We start from the raw sequence: 14,919 nt of genomic DNA on the forward strand, positions 1-14,919 counted from the left end.
GGCCGGGCCGGGCCGGGGGGGGGACCCCGCGCGGCCACTGGTGGCATTTCCTCGCTCCAGGGCCCCTCCTGGCTCCTGTCCCCAAAGAGCCCTTCCTTTCCCCGTCTGCGTGTCCGTGGGGGCAGATACAGAGAAGATGCCCAACTGCCTTGTGGGCTGGCACGCAAGGTCAAGCCCCCCCCCGCCCCGAACACATTTTGGTTCCTTCTTGCTCTTTCCCCTGCATCCTTTTCCCAAGAGAAGTGCCCTAATTTTAGGGCAGCTAATTGTCCATTCAGAAAAGTACTTCGATAGTGGTGGGTGTCTGGTTTGGCCTTTTGATTCAATTTGTGGGTTTTTTTTTTTAAGTAAGACGATGGGAATTAGTGGTTCCTCTGAGCTATCCATCCACCGATGGCTAAGAAGGGACAGAGGCTGTTTCATGAAGCTTTTCATTTCATTTGATGCTTTCTTTAAAATTTTACTCATCTTGCTGTTCACTTTTCTTTTTCAGTGGTGGTAATAAATCGTTGTATCTTTTTACCAGAGTAATACCCATTGTAATCACACATTTCAGATACTTTTGGGTGGAGAGTGAACATGCAGCAGAAGGCAGTAACTAACTGATTTTTACATACAAACCACCCAAGTGAGACCATGAGTGAAGTGATGGCAAAAAGTACGTAAAATGGGTTAGTGATTTCTAATTTGGGCAGAATAGGATCTGCTACTTCTCATGTTCACAAAACTGCTGAGTTTATCTACCATTTCTTTTTACTTAGTATAGTCGTAAATAAAATCTATGGTGTTCATAGAAACAATTACTGATAGTTTCTTTGGTCATTAGGATGTGGCATGGTAATATGACTAAACTGCTTAACCTTAAGGTTTTTCTCAAAGAAACTCCTCTGCTAGGCAAAACCTCTGTAAAATATATGAAACAGACTTCTGTAACAAACGTTTGGTAAACAAGTAACATTATTGCGTAGAAATAAATATGTAATGGCTCAAAACTTTCTGTAATAGGAAAACTTCCAAAGTCTTAGCAACTTTCCCTTTGTTTTGAGGCCTAACAGATGAGAACAGTGAGAAGAGAGTCATCTAGTCCTTTTAGTAATCATGGACACAGGACTTGCAGCAACTGATTTGAAAAAAACCAAGAAACTACCATGCAGCAGCAATGTCTCTCTGTTGCTGTTAGCAAATGAACTGTATTTATTTTGTCGATTCTTAGCAAAGAGGTAATGGCAAGGTGAAGATTTTGTGTAGCAGAGTGGGAGATAGTGGGAAGTGTCTTTCAAGCAAAATGGTTTCAAAGGTTAAAAGTAAATGACTCTCCACTTACATGTGTTTGTCTGTATATATGTAGAAAAAACACTGGACAGTGAAAAGTTAATATAAGGAGAGAAGTTTGGATAAAAATATAAACATGGAAACAGGAGAGTTCTAAGTAGAGATAAGAAGGGTGATATTTGAAAACTGTGGAAGTGAATGAGGAGATGTTGTTAGAAGCAAACAAAAGCCATCTTGTATTGGTAGAGCTGCTAGTACGTAATGGCCAGGGGACTTACGTAAGTAAACTGATTATACTTGCATCTTGTCTAAATATCACCAGACTGATGAACAGTTGAAACATCTCGGGTTTGATGTCGTCTTTGGTATGAAACACATGGCAGCTTTTTAGGACATTCTTCCATATTACATCTATATTTTGAGCTTATATTGGAATAAATAATGCATTGTAAAACCTTGTTAAAAACATACTGAAGGAGAACTTCTTTAGTACAGACCAGTACTGGACTTCTTCCACGCTCGTGTATACAGTTTTTAAGGTATACCAACTCTAAGACAACCTGTTTTTTTTTCCTGGTGTTGGCCAGAAGAGAAAAGAATTATACTTTGCACTGTTAGCCTCTTATCTATCATTAGTAAATTGGTCAGATAATGATGGTTGCCTTTTATAGGACCTTTCTTAATTCTTTGAGGTGTATTGGCTACAAGTTAGGTTGGGATCTTTGAATACACATAGCAAATGAACATCAAGGTGAAGGAAATGACCAAGTGATGCAAAAACTTTTAAGGATAACTTACTAATTATGTAATGTTCCACAGCTCATTCCCATTTTATTTACTTATGTGGCTTGTTAGGTCCTATCTGTAGTTGATGGGTTTCGTAAAGATGTACTGACAAATCCTACTTGTAAATTAAATCCAAAAGAAAAGATTTTTTGATTAATTTTTTCCCAATTCTCTTAAAAAAATCATTCCATCTATATCTGTCCATTGAGACTGAGTGTCATTTCTCTTTCCTATGATGTAAACTTTTACCAGTGTTTTGTCGCAAAATAGATGGTAGTTCAAGAATTATGTTTATGGGGAAGAAAAAAGTAGTTAGACGTTGAACAATTTAAACATCTCATAGTCACCAAGTTAATGTGATACCTGTTTTTTTGATTTTTGTTTTGGATATATTCATACACAATTTAAAATTGGCTGCAGTTGCTACCTTTTTCTGACAGGAGACTCTAAAATAATAAATTTGTAGAGTTAAAGTATTTAAAAATAATGAACTGTAACTTTAATTGGTAGTACCACTGTAATCCCAGTAATAGGTTTTCGAGTTTCTTTTTTCCCCCAAGAGAAAGTTGGGTAGTCCTTCTTAACTGTAAAGATGGGAAAAGGGGAGCCTTTTAAAATTGGCTGGGGAAAATGGAGAGAACTTTCTTAGAAAACAGTTGGCTGTGGTCAAAGGTTTAGAAATGACTGTCGCGTGTGTTTTGGCTTATCGTCCAGTATTCTTCTTGCCTGAAGAGTTTTCAAACATGACGGTGTTTTTTAAAAGCAGTTGACTAGTTCAGTAGTTTGACAGATAAATCCTTAAGAGCCGAAATAATACCAAAGTCACAAAATTTGAATCTGCTTCCCAATTAAACAGCTTTCTTTTTTTTTTGTTTTTTGTATGTTTCTAACTGTATAAATTGAATAGCAGTGGTCAAGAAAATTAAAGTTGTCCCAGTAGGATTCTGCTTTAGGGCTTCATTTTGTTGTTTTTAATAAGATTTTTTAAAAAATTCATTCACATTTTACAGTAATTTAACTTGTCCTTTGATCATAGTATAAAGGAAAGTGACGACATGGCACAAATTTAGCCATCCATCTTCCAAATGTCTCTGCAGAGGACTTTCGCAAGCAGTAAATAAAGGGGTAATCATGACTAACTGGAAAAAGATTCCTGTGTGTTTTTATAATGGTGAAAGTATTTCAGCTGTTGGGAAGATGCTAAGATTAGGGGAGAAAGAAGTGCTAACATGAAAGTAAAGTGGCATAAAATGTATGAGAGGCTTATGTAAAGTGAGTGATGGAGCGGTCACTTGGAAAAATTGCTTGTTCTGGTCACTAGAAGTGTTCTTCCACTATGCACACACCCACCATCCTGGATGACAACAATAAAATTAGTATCTAAAGAGCAGGTTGTTTCTGTAAGTCTCTTGAAGGGGAGGAGAGGAGGGAAGAAGGTAAGGGGGGTGGGGAAGGATAAACAATTTTGAGCCACACTGAGTTAAGTGGAAGAGGAACAGTGGTATAAACATAAAGGTGTGCTAGTTGAGGCGTGCCACAAATGGGAGAGTTAGCACAGACAGAGCTCTTGGCACATGAGCAGAGGGATTTTTAGAGAGAAGACACACCTAGAGTTCCTCTTTTATGAGTAGATGAATGCATCATGATCATCCATCTGTATACTTAAGGGAAATAGGATTGTACAACATCCTAGAACAATGTACTTTATTACCATTTTTCATAGTTTTTACAGCCACCTTTGCAAATTCACAGTTTTTAGTATTTGCAAAAGACTACTGTTTGGCTTTGAAAATCCCAGAAAAGTATTGGTGTTGTCAAAAACTAGAAGTATTAAACACAAAAAATTGACAATGTGACTTTCTTAATGTATTTTGACGCTTCTTATCGTGAGTTTTCTCAGTTTCAAAGTATGTAACTATATCGCACGTTCTGTAACTGTGAGTTGTTATGCCCTGTGGTGATTGATGTCTGCAAACAGATACGGAGATCAATAATGCCCATAACTCCATGCAGCACACCACTTCTATACTGAGTGAATACCATAACAGATGGAGCCCAAAGTCATAGACCAAATGACCTCAATGAGCATTTTATGGGTATTTATGTACATAGTACAGACATTTTATGGGGGAAGGGGTGGTTAATGAGGATATGTTGTGATAGCATGAGACCTGAGCATGACGTAAATGATATGCAATAAGGGGTGGAGAATGTGATGGGTTTGGCTAGGATAGAGTTAAATTCTTCATAGTAGCTTGTATGGGCCTATGTTTTGGATTTGTGCTGAAAATAGTGTTGATAACACGCTAATGTTTTAATTACCACTTGAGATGCTGTGCAAATTTTAGTTGTCAGAACTTTTACCACTTAAGTCCAGTTAATTTGTCACTTTCAGTTGGGCGCTATCTCTTAATATATATCCAGCTATACAGCAGGGGAGGGATTGGAGCATAGACCCTCAAGCGTGTCCTTCATGAAAAAGCATCCTGTAGTTCACACGTTTCTTCTGTTAAATACAAACTGCTTATTGTTACATTTAAAAACCCTTCTAAACACACCTTCTGTCTCTTCGTGTTGCTTACCATTCATTTCCAGGAGGTTTTGAACGAAAAAATAGTAAGAAATATAAAGAAAAGGCATGGTCTTCATTGTGGAATTCCTGCATTTGCCAATGTGCCCTGGTTTATTACGTTTAATCACCTGTGTGTTGGGGGCAGATGTATTTTTGTAAATCACAGGCTATTCTTGATAATTATCTGAAAAACTGATGAAGTATTGCTAAGATTATCTTCAATGTCACCTGTAAGAAAAGTTATTTTTAAAAAGTCATCTTTCCTATACAGAACCTTAAAATAAATCTTATCTGATCTCGTCTCGAATAACAGCTGCTCAGGAAGCAGGGTTTTTTTTCTGGTTTTGGTGGAGGCTTCTGTCTTTTGGTTCGCAGCTTATGCTAAAATCTCAACCAATCATCTAGCTTCAAACAGTGGAGACAAGCCAGAGTGTTTTGCTATGGCAGGAATAGAAGAGTCAAGGTCATCTGCTAGAATATTGCTCCCTTTCCTCTCCTCTGAACAGTACAGAAAAGTAACTTTGACATGAGATGTTGTCACGGTATAAATTCTTGACGCTATTCTCCTTACGGCAGGGAAGGTAGTGCGCGCTGTCAGTAAATTAAGTTCAGTAATATAGCCACAGAGGGTTGTGTATTGATATTTAGAAATACAGCTCTTCCTAGTGAATCAAAGGAGCATGCATTTGTATGTTAAGTAGTTCTGTGGCTCAGCTGTTGTTTACAGTTTGGTAGCTATGTATAACTAGTACAGCCAGAGCAGTCTTAGGGAGTATACATATTTAAAACAAATGTATGCCATTAGGTTAACGTAATATTCTTTCTTCAACCCTTTAACTAGCGTATTAATTTGTAAAAATGCTACATGGCCAACTGTTGAATGTTCACAGTGCAAATCTTTGACCTGTTTTCTAAATGCAAAGAGACCGTTACGTTCTGCTCGACTGCCCCTCTCAAGATACGTTCTTATTATCTGTATTTGTGTATTGATTTCTAGGTTTCTTTATTCAGATGAAGTTCAAATTGGTCCAGAAACAGTCATGACTACTTTATACACTGCTAAAAAATATGCAGTCCCAGCCCTGGAAGCACATTGTGTGGATTTTCTAACGAAGCACCTCCGAGCAGATAATGCCTTTATGCTGCTTACTCAAGTAGGTAAATTTAAGCTTAAGTTTTTTTAAGTTTTGATTTACTAGGAAAGTCAGTATTTGGAGGGAACTGACTAAATATTACTTCACAGTGAGTTTGCTATCACATGGTCTAATTTATGTATGCAAATGTCTTGTTGTTCTATTAGCATTTTTAGACGTAGCTTCTAATTAATGTGGAAGAAAGGCCCTTCCTTTGCCCCTTCCTTTGCCCCTTCCTTTGCCCCTTCCTTTGCCCCTTCCTTTGCCCCTTCCTTTGCCCCTTCCTTTGCCCCTTCCTTTGCCCCTTCCTTTGCCCCTTCCTTTCTTTTTTTTAATATGCAATGGACTGGGACATTTCAAATGGAGCCAGCTTATTCTACAGTGTAGAATATAGTATAGAATACCGTATAGAAAGTACATGTGTACTTTTTTTAGTTATATTGCCAAAACTACAAACAAGCATGAAGGAAAACTTGCATGGAGTGAATTCTCCTTAGTTATATACTCTTTTGAGAATTTAAGTGCTCTTTAAGGTGTAAACATGAAGAGTACTTAGACAAATCGACCTATTTTAATTTAGATCTGTACTAGACTAAAAATACTTGATTTTGAAGATTAGTTGTTTGTCAACGTTATGCTGAAGATGTATCTCTTTACCTTTTTAGGCTCGTTTGTTTGATGAGCCTCAGCTTGCTAGTCTTTGTCTTGACACAATAGACAAAAGTACTATGGATGCAATAAGTGCAGAAGGCTTTACTGATATTGACATAGGTAAGTTACTTGGGGTGTCCTAAGCATTAAACTTCTGAAGGGAATTGTAGGGCACGAAAAGACTGTGTTATGGTAACCCAGGATAGTTTGCCTCCCCCATCCGAGTACATCTTATCTCCTTGTCATGGTAACCTGGGGTTGTTCACTTTCCCCCTCATCTGAACCCACCTTTGTATGGGCGGCAGCAGGACAGCCAGCTGTGGTTCTTGGACAACAGCACCTGCATTATATCAGCAAGTTTGCTAATGAGCAAAACGGGACATTGCATATGTATGATATGTTAATTAGTGCAAGTTTTATTATCCACCTCTGTAGTGCTTTCCTTTGAGCTTCACTCCTGAGCAGGGTTCCGCTGCGTTGGGTCCCCATTTGATTACTGTCAGTGTCCCAGAGCTCCCACTGTGTTAACACTACGCTTTCATTAAAGCCAAAGCTTTCACTTGCTGAGTGTTGTGCCTCATCCCCGAGGGTTCCACACCTACTTTTCATGTGTAACATGAAGCATACTGTTTTTTTGCTGCGTGGTACTACTTTATTCAGAGTTGCACAGATCAGGTACAAGTTATGAAATAGCTTTAAAAAAATACCTAAACTGCTGGTTTGTTTCATCTTTTATGAAAAGCTAGCAGTTGTAAATTTGCTTACTTAATTTCATTGTTACTATATGTGTGTAAGATTTTACTCCAGTTCAGCTAGACTGGGTGAAAAACTCAGACTGAAGGAAGGTGTTCCAGCTGCTTAAGGAAATTGTAGTCATTTTTAATATGTGTTCAGTGGGATCTGTACCCAGACTGTGCATGTTCATCTTTACTCTTGATCAGTACCAATCTGTTTTGACTTTCCAATATGATATTTTCTATGACTGCAAATATGCCGTGCTTAAATTCAGGGCATATAAAAATTCCCAAAGACGACAGAATATTCAGATTATGAAAACACTTTTTTTTTTTTTTAAGGCTTGTATTCTATGATAAACTGAGAATTTTTTCATACCTATTATTCATAAAATGCCGAAACAATAAGAAATATGGGAAAACTTGCTTTTGTAAAACATGGGAGAGTACCTTGCCTCACCTCCTGTGTTCCACCTTCAAGCTTTGTGGGTGGCAAATACGTCAATGTTTAAGATCACTTTCCTATATCTTTAAACTGGTTTTGTATGCACCACTGCTGCTTGTGTCTATAGTGCATCCAGATTGGCGGGTGGATGAGAATATGACAATGTCATCATGAATAACTTGTTTTTTTAGTAGTGTGCATTCACCGCTTGGTCACTTCCAGTTTTGGTCTTGCCCTAGCCATGGAAATTCTTTAGGATATTGGTTGTCACTACATAGATTATATATAGTCACACTCTTAGGAGTCAAGAAGGAAGTTCATACGCTGTCTTCAAAGCAGGAAAATTATTTTTTAATTTGGAGTCTATACACGATTGTGAGATTTCCTTACATGTAAGATAAGTTGTCTTATCTTTTATGTCTTATTATGAATGTTCTTAGTGTTTACTTAACATTTTAAGCTTATTTGATGTTTAGTACTGTTACTGGTTTGAATGAAAACTGATCTGTTAACTTTTTTTCTTTAGACACATTATGTGCAGTTCTAGAAAGAGACACCCTTAGTATTCGAGAAAGTAGACTCTTTGGAGCTGTTGTTCGCTGGGCAGAAGCAGAATGTCAAAGACAACAACTGCCTGTGACATTTGGAAACAAGCAAAAAGTCCTTGGAAGAGCTCTTTCCTTAATCCGTTTTCCATTAATGACTATTGAAGAGTTTGCAGCAGGTGAGTTTCGGGGTTCTTGGTCTTACCATTAGACCATATCTCTGCAGTGTTTAGATGCTTAACACTCTATTCTGTTATTGATATCATAGTGGTAAAAGCTGAGAGGCACAAATGAAAGCAAAACAATCTGCAGAATACGCTCTGGCCGTTGGAAAATATTGTCGTCTTCCATCTGCAAATACGTGTGGTGTAAATATAACAGTTGGAGTAATTCTTCAAACCATCTTAGAAGTTTTTTCTTTCCACAGGTCCTGCTCAGTCTGGAATCCTGTCAGATCGGGAAGTAGTAAATCTCTTTCTGCATTTTACTGTCAATCCTAAGCCTAAAGTAGATTATATTGACCGACCAAGATGTTGCCTTAGAGGAAAAGAATGCAGCATTAACAGGTTCCAGCAAGTGGAGAGTCGCTGGGGCTACAGTGGAACAAGTGATCGGATTAGGTATGGTTTTTGAAACTGTTTGGAGGAGAGACAGGGAAGTGTGGGAAGAAAGGGAATATATTACTCAACTTCAACTTTTTGGCATACGATACAGTAACAAACATGCTGGTTCTGTTTGGGCACATTTGATCATTTCCGCTTTTTAAAATAACTTAGGCTGTTGCGCACATAAAACACAAGGTAGCAAAGATCAAAGTTCAGGAGGATTGGGTGCATTCTAGAGTGATTGGGTGTTAGCTGCATATTCCTTTTTAAAATACCAAGTCTTCATCTGTTTTTATTTTGGATATATTCAAAAGAACCCGGTTATTTTTTGTTCAGTGATACTGAATATCTTGGGGGATTAGCAAAGCTTTAACTTATAAAGCTGATACCTTACAAAGCACTTTTCTTACTATTGAAATCTAAACAGAAAGTGTTACTGGGGAAAAAAAAAAAGCTAATGTAATTTTCAGTTTACTTCTCCATTCTTCAGTGGGAGTCTTTTTCCTACTTGACACAGTTGTTTAAATTACTTTCTTGGCTTGTGTTTTACTAGGTTCACAGTTAATAGAAGAATTTCCATAGTGGGATTTGGATTATATGGATCTATTCATGGACCCACAGACTATCAAGTTAATATACAGGTACAGTAGATTCTGTTTAAACAGGCTTATGCAGAAACTATGCTTGTAGTACTTGCAAAAGGTTTGGCGTATATTTGGGTACAAGCAATTGATAGGGCAAGTATCTAACCTGTGTTTTGTCCCCAACAGTAGTCATAAGCGGATGACTAGGGAAAAATAAGAACAATATGAAACTCTTGTGTTCTCCTGTCCTTCCATCATTTTCAGTATATGTGTTTCCCAAGACCGATTTGGTTTCTCTATTTAGTAGCTCCTGGTGAGTCTTTCTTCAGGATACTTGTCTGGTCTAACCTTGAATTCCTGTAAGCTTTTTGCAGAGGAATTTCACAGCTTTGTAATCTGTTCAGTTGTGCACAAAGTATGTCCTTGTAAAGTTTTTAGTAATTCCAGAAAGAGATAACCAGCAATCTGAAATCAGTGACACAACGTGTAGTCACTGATAAAAAAAGCCCGCTGTGCCATCAGGAAGCCCACTGTGCTCGTTTCATGTCTTCATGCTGTTTAGCCCACCAGAGAGTCTATAGGGCTTTTTGCTACTGCTGTGTTGAAAGAATGATTTCACGTTGGTTTTGATGCTTTCAGATAGCTGTTCCTAAACCTTCTTTTGGCCTGCTTAATTGTATTTTTTACATTTTAATCTGTCAGTTTGAACTTTTCTGTTTTACTCTGGATACAAGTTCATGATTCTATAGGATGTCCTTTTTTGTTTGTTTATTTCCAGTAATAGCCTTTTGCTGATCTGCCATGCCAGCTTTTTTCCCTGTTTCTCAAGCCTTTACTAATAGGTGATATGTACCAACACTGTACTTGGGCATGTGATGTCCTTCAGTAGTCTGCATGCTTCTTATAACAATTTGATTTTCTTAACTGCTCCTTTTAGCTTTTTTTGAACAAGCTTCCTCATTTTTCTCTTTTTGAAATTTAGCACAGCTGTAGTGGATTTGCTTTTGTTGTTCATGTGGGAGCGTTGACTCCAAGTATATTATAGACTCTGTTACATAGTGTTTCCATTATGAAATTTTGAATCTGATCCTGCTCAGCACTCAGTACCAAATCAAGGGTTGCGTTTCTTCCTACTGAGCAATTGGTTAGCAAGCTCACAAAATGGTCAGTGATAGCATCTAAAAATGTCAACCCTGCTTCATGTCCTGATATGACACTTGCCCGATCTGAACGGGTAATTGAAGACACCACTAAAATTGTATTTCCTGCTCTTGTAGCCTGTTTGATCTCTCTTAGCGTGTTGTGGTCAGGATTGCCTTCTAGTAATATTGATCCAGCACTGTATTTTTTTCCTTTTTAAGTATGGAATTTCAGTCAATTTGAATTCTCTTTCTTATCGAGATTAGTTTTTATTTGATTCTAAGCTTTCTAACAAGGTATTAGCATTCCGTGACTGGCATAGTTTTACTCTGTGCTGCGTATTTCGTAACCTGGTTCTATCCCGTCACATTGATATATTAAGCGTGTGGGAAATTTTATGAAAGAAAGAATCAGTGACTTCATTTAGGGACAGAAATCCCATTGTCTCTATCTTATTTCATAGATTTCTAGCATGTGCTGGAACTGCTGTTTCGGTTCATTTGTGGGAATCCTATTTAAATTACAGTTTATTTGTCTTCTGTTTCATATTACTGGATTAATCTGACCATCCTGTACTTAAGGATAGGAATTTTGTGTCTGTCTCTTCAGATAAAAATGTTGTGCCTTTCTTCTTATGATGTTCCAAACAGAATGTATCTGGAATGAGGTTTTGAAGGAATTTGTTGGCTTTTCCACATTCCCCAGTTTAAAAGCTCACTTGCAAATTCCTTGATTCGAAGTGCCATCACTTAGGTTTTCTCAAACTCTATATAGAAACGTAAATGAGTAGCATAGTTCACTAGATTAGATCTTTAGAACAAAAGAGGACCTAGCAGCTATACTATACATATTTGAGGATTTTTACTTTTCATTAACTCTTGTTTGATCCTCTCGGCTAAGTTCCCGTTAGCAGATGAGAGCATTTGGTGTGCTCCCTCAGCATTTTTGCTGGATTTATTTCATCTGAAAAGAATTTAGTTCTTGCAAGGCAAACCAAAGCCTATTAAATGGGAATGATCAAGAGATTCACTTGAAAAACATGCTCCTGATCCAAACTGGAAGGGTAATGTACCTTTATGGTTCAGATGAAGGCCATCCATCTTAGGTTCTTTTTATTCTGTAAGTATCCCCAGTTCCTGATGAATCTGAAACTTTCTTGTCACAATCTTTTCAGACAGGTATCTAAGTTCTGTGTCTCTACCTTTCTTCTTGGACCTGCATCAGTACTAGCAGAGTTTCAGAGAGTTAAACATTTAATACTTGTCTTAAAGTAGTGATAATATTTACTGCAAATATATCGTTTATGTGAAAGGGGCTTAGAACTTCAGCATTACAATTGTTAATATTTCTATCGATTGTGACTAGGGGAAAAAAAATTGAGCACATTTTGCCTAGAATAGGGCTCTATCTCATTTGTGCAATATTAAAAAATATATGGCAATTTAATAATAAAATATTAAAATTGATAGGATTGTAAGTGCAATAACGATGAGGAGTGTTCATGTTACTCTAAAGCTCAGATATCCAACTTCTGCAAGAGGTGTTTGGGATCAGGATTGCGATCCAAAATGAGAAGTGAGGTAACTGCTATTACTACATCTTAGCTAGGGATCCCTATTTGCCACTAAAATTGAAGACAAAAGAAAATGTGTAGTCTGAGTGTAATTTTTATCCTGATTTTAGAATAGAAATAAATTGTGTAAAACACAGTGCCACAAGTTCTTGTTTTCTTTTTAAGAATGTATCATTGTCTGTAAAAACTTGTTTTCCAAATTAGCCATAGCCAGCGAGTGTGCTCCCTCACGTGGGCTGTGTAGGTGTACAAAGATCAGCAAATCTAAGTACAGGATTATAAGTAGTATATGAAGGTCAGAAGCTGAAGATCTAAGAGCTGTTCTTCACCTACTAAGCAAAGACTATAACCTGGTTGGAGCAGTGTTGAATCTAGCCTGCAGATTGGAGACAGCCTGCGTAAAACTCACAAGCCATCGTTCGGCACGCTGCTGGGTCAACCCTAATGGTATCGGGAAACTACACCTACATTCTAGTTCTGAGATTGCACTATCCTTGCAATTAAACTGGGTGGAGTAGGCAAGCGTTTGCTTGTAATGTTCTACTATTCATGCAATAAACATCTTTCTCAAGCTTGTAAATCTAAAACTACTATTTTCATGTTTTTGTACAGATAATTGATTACGAGAAGAACCAAACGCTAGGACAAAATGATACTGGATTTAGTTGTGATGGAACAGCCAGTACATTCAGAGTTATGTTCAAAGAACCTATAGAGATTTTGCCAACGGTTTGCTACACAGCTTGTGCAACGTTGAAAGTAAGGATGCCTAACGGTGTAGAAGAAAATGTTATTTTGATGCAAGAGTTGGGTTTTTGTCTGTCTTCTGATGGGAAAGTGTCTTCTAGATCTTGAATTTATTTCCAGTTTAGTGCTAAAGAAAGACGTAGCTAAACTCCAGAGTAACTTTTAAGACTGCTACCTCTCTTACGTGCCACAGCACAGAATTCATAACCGGACCCTTTGTGCCTTCCTACTTCCTGGCTTGATGTAAGAGTTAGAATGAATCCTAGTGGAAGTCACTGGTTCTGTGTGGGCAAAAGCACTATCTAGAATATTCAATCTGGCAGCTGTCTTTCAAAATTTAAGTTTGGTTTCTTTTATCAAGGATATTCTAATCACTAGCTAGAGCTAGAGTCAAGAAAACTGAAAGCTTTTTTATCACTTTTTATATACTAATGCTGAAATATAGGAAAGAAGCATTTGTTCTAGGAACCAATGTTATGGACAAATTTATTCAATGTTTTCTCAAAAATCTTTTGATATTCTTTAAATATAATTCCCTATACAAAAATCAAAGTTGATTGGGTTGGAAAAAAATGTTACACATTAAAAGAAGCTGAGACAGGGAACTAAGTGCGAATATAGACAACCTGTATGACAAGGAGAAATTCTGGAAAATATTTATTCATTTCTAGTTGGATAAAATCAAGTGGTTTAAGTCTTCTGTCAGATAAACTCTTTTTTGTTATTTAGACATGGGACACTTGCTTCTGTTGTCTGTGATTTGGTGTATAACTTATATGATGTGGGTAAAGAAATTTTATACTATTTAAAAAACGTAAGGTCATTAGTGTTTGAACTTCAACATTTTACGGGTCTTGCTGCCCACTTCCATTCAAATGCTAATCTCTTTGGATGTTTTTCAGGGTCCCGATTCCCACTATGGAACAAAGGGTTTGAAGAAAGTGATTCATGAATCTCCTACTGCTAGCAAAACATGCTTTGTCTTTTATAGTTCGCCAGGTAACAACAATGGTACATCAATAGAAGATGGACAGATACCAGAAATAATATTTTATACATAATTTCACATGATCATCTCGAATGTGTCAGTGTATCGGTGGACTTCAGCTCACTATTGGCGGCGGTTAAAAAATTCTGTGAAATTACATGAATGTGTGAAAACTTGTTTAAGAGGTACCAGAAAAGCTATTTTCTCTGCATCGCTATTGGCAGAATGTAATACAGCTTTTCCTTTTAACAAAAGGGCAGGTGGAATAAGTATTCTGTATATTGAAAAGATTGCTTTAAATTGTAACTTGTGATTAATTGCTTTGTATTTTCACCCCTTCATTTCTCATGTAGTAAAATTCATTTTTTGAACTGGAAAATCCTTACTCATTATGAACTTCTTGTGTATGCCTGTCCTGAAAAGACAGTAAAGCCGCTGCTGTAGTCCCAGTTTACTCTTCTTTCCAACAGGCCCTCTTGCTACTGTATTTTTTTGAAGTACATCAGCACAGCTGGATTCATATTGCTATCGTCTTGACTTTTTGGATGAGCCGGGGAGAATTAATGAACTTAGCATCTGCAGCTGCACTAAGGACATACTAAGTCTAATTCAGCAATAAACCAATCTTTCCAGAATCTCTCTTAAATGAGAAGGGCTGTTTTGGAACATAGAGCTGGTTATGGAAATAGCCATTGTATATACATATGTGCCTATAAGAAAATGTATAATGTGAAAATAAGAATACAAGCCTTGTAATGATGTTATTTTATCACTGGACATTCTAATACTAAAACAATTAGTTGCAGACAAATAATACTTAGTTCATGCTCATTTCAAAGATTGCGTACAATAATTTGACACAATTGATGTATGTATATAGCATTCAGTGTCTTGCAATGTGTACCAAGTAGTAGCAGAATGTCTTCATGTACAAAATCCTGTATACTAAAGTAATAATTTGAGAACACGGGAGAGAAAAAGAAAAACGCAACTATCTCCTCTTTTCTCTTTCCTAATTTCTCTTTAACCGCTTGCTCCAGGGACGGCCTTTACCCCACCCCGTGTGGCAGAGCCCCCGGGCGGCGCCGCCCTCGCACGGCTGTGTGCTCCGGCAGCCTGCCGCCACCCGGGGGTGCCGTGAGAG

The 14,919-nt window shown here is 37.4% G+C and overlaps 1 protein-coding gene across 1 annotated transcript; it reads left to right on the forward strand.

Annotated features, from left to right (window-relative positions):
* Positions 1-5,631: 5,631 nt before the first annotated feature.
* BTBD1 (BTB (POZ) domain containing 1) lies at positions 5,632-14,154 on the forward strand. Its single transcript, XM_009886119.1, has 7 exons — positions 5,632-5,784; positions 6,429-6,534; positions 8,120-8,317; positions 8,566-8,758; positions 9,297-9,384; positions 12,653-12,799; positions 13,690-14,154. The coding sequence occupies exons 1-7, from the start codon at positions 5,671-5,673 to the stop codon at positions 13,846-13,848; spliced, it is 1,005 nt and encodes a 334-aa protein (XP_009884421.1). The 5' UTR covers positions 5,632-5,670; the 3' UTR covers positions 13,849-14,154.
* Positions 14,155-14,919: the final 765 nt, after the last annotated feature.

Source organism: Charadrius vociferus, unplaced genomic scaffold, assembly GCF_000708025.1.
Source record: "Charadrius vociferus isolate BGI_N301 unplaced genomic scaffold, ASM70802v2 scaffold365, whole genome shotgun sequence".
NCBI lineage: Eukaryota > Metazoa > Chordata > Aves > Charadriiformes > Charadriidae > Charadrius > Charadrius vociferus.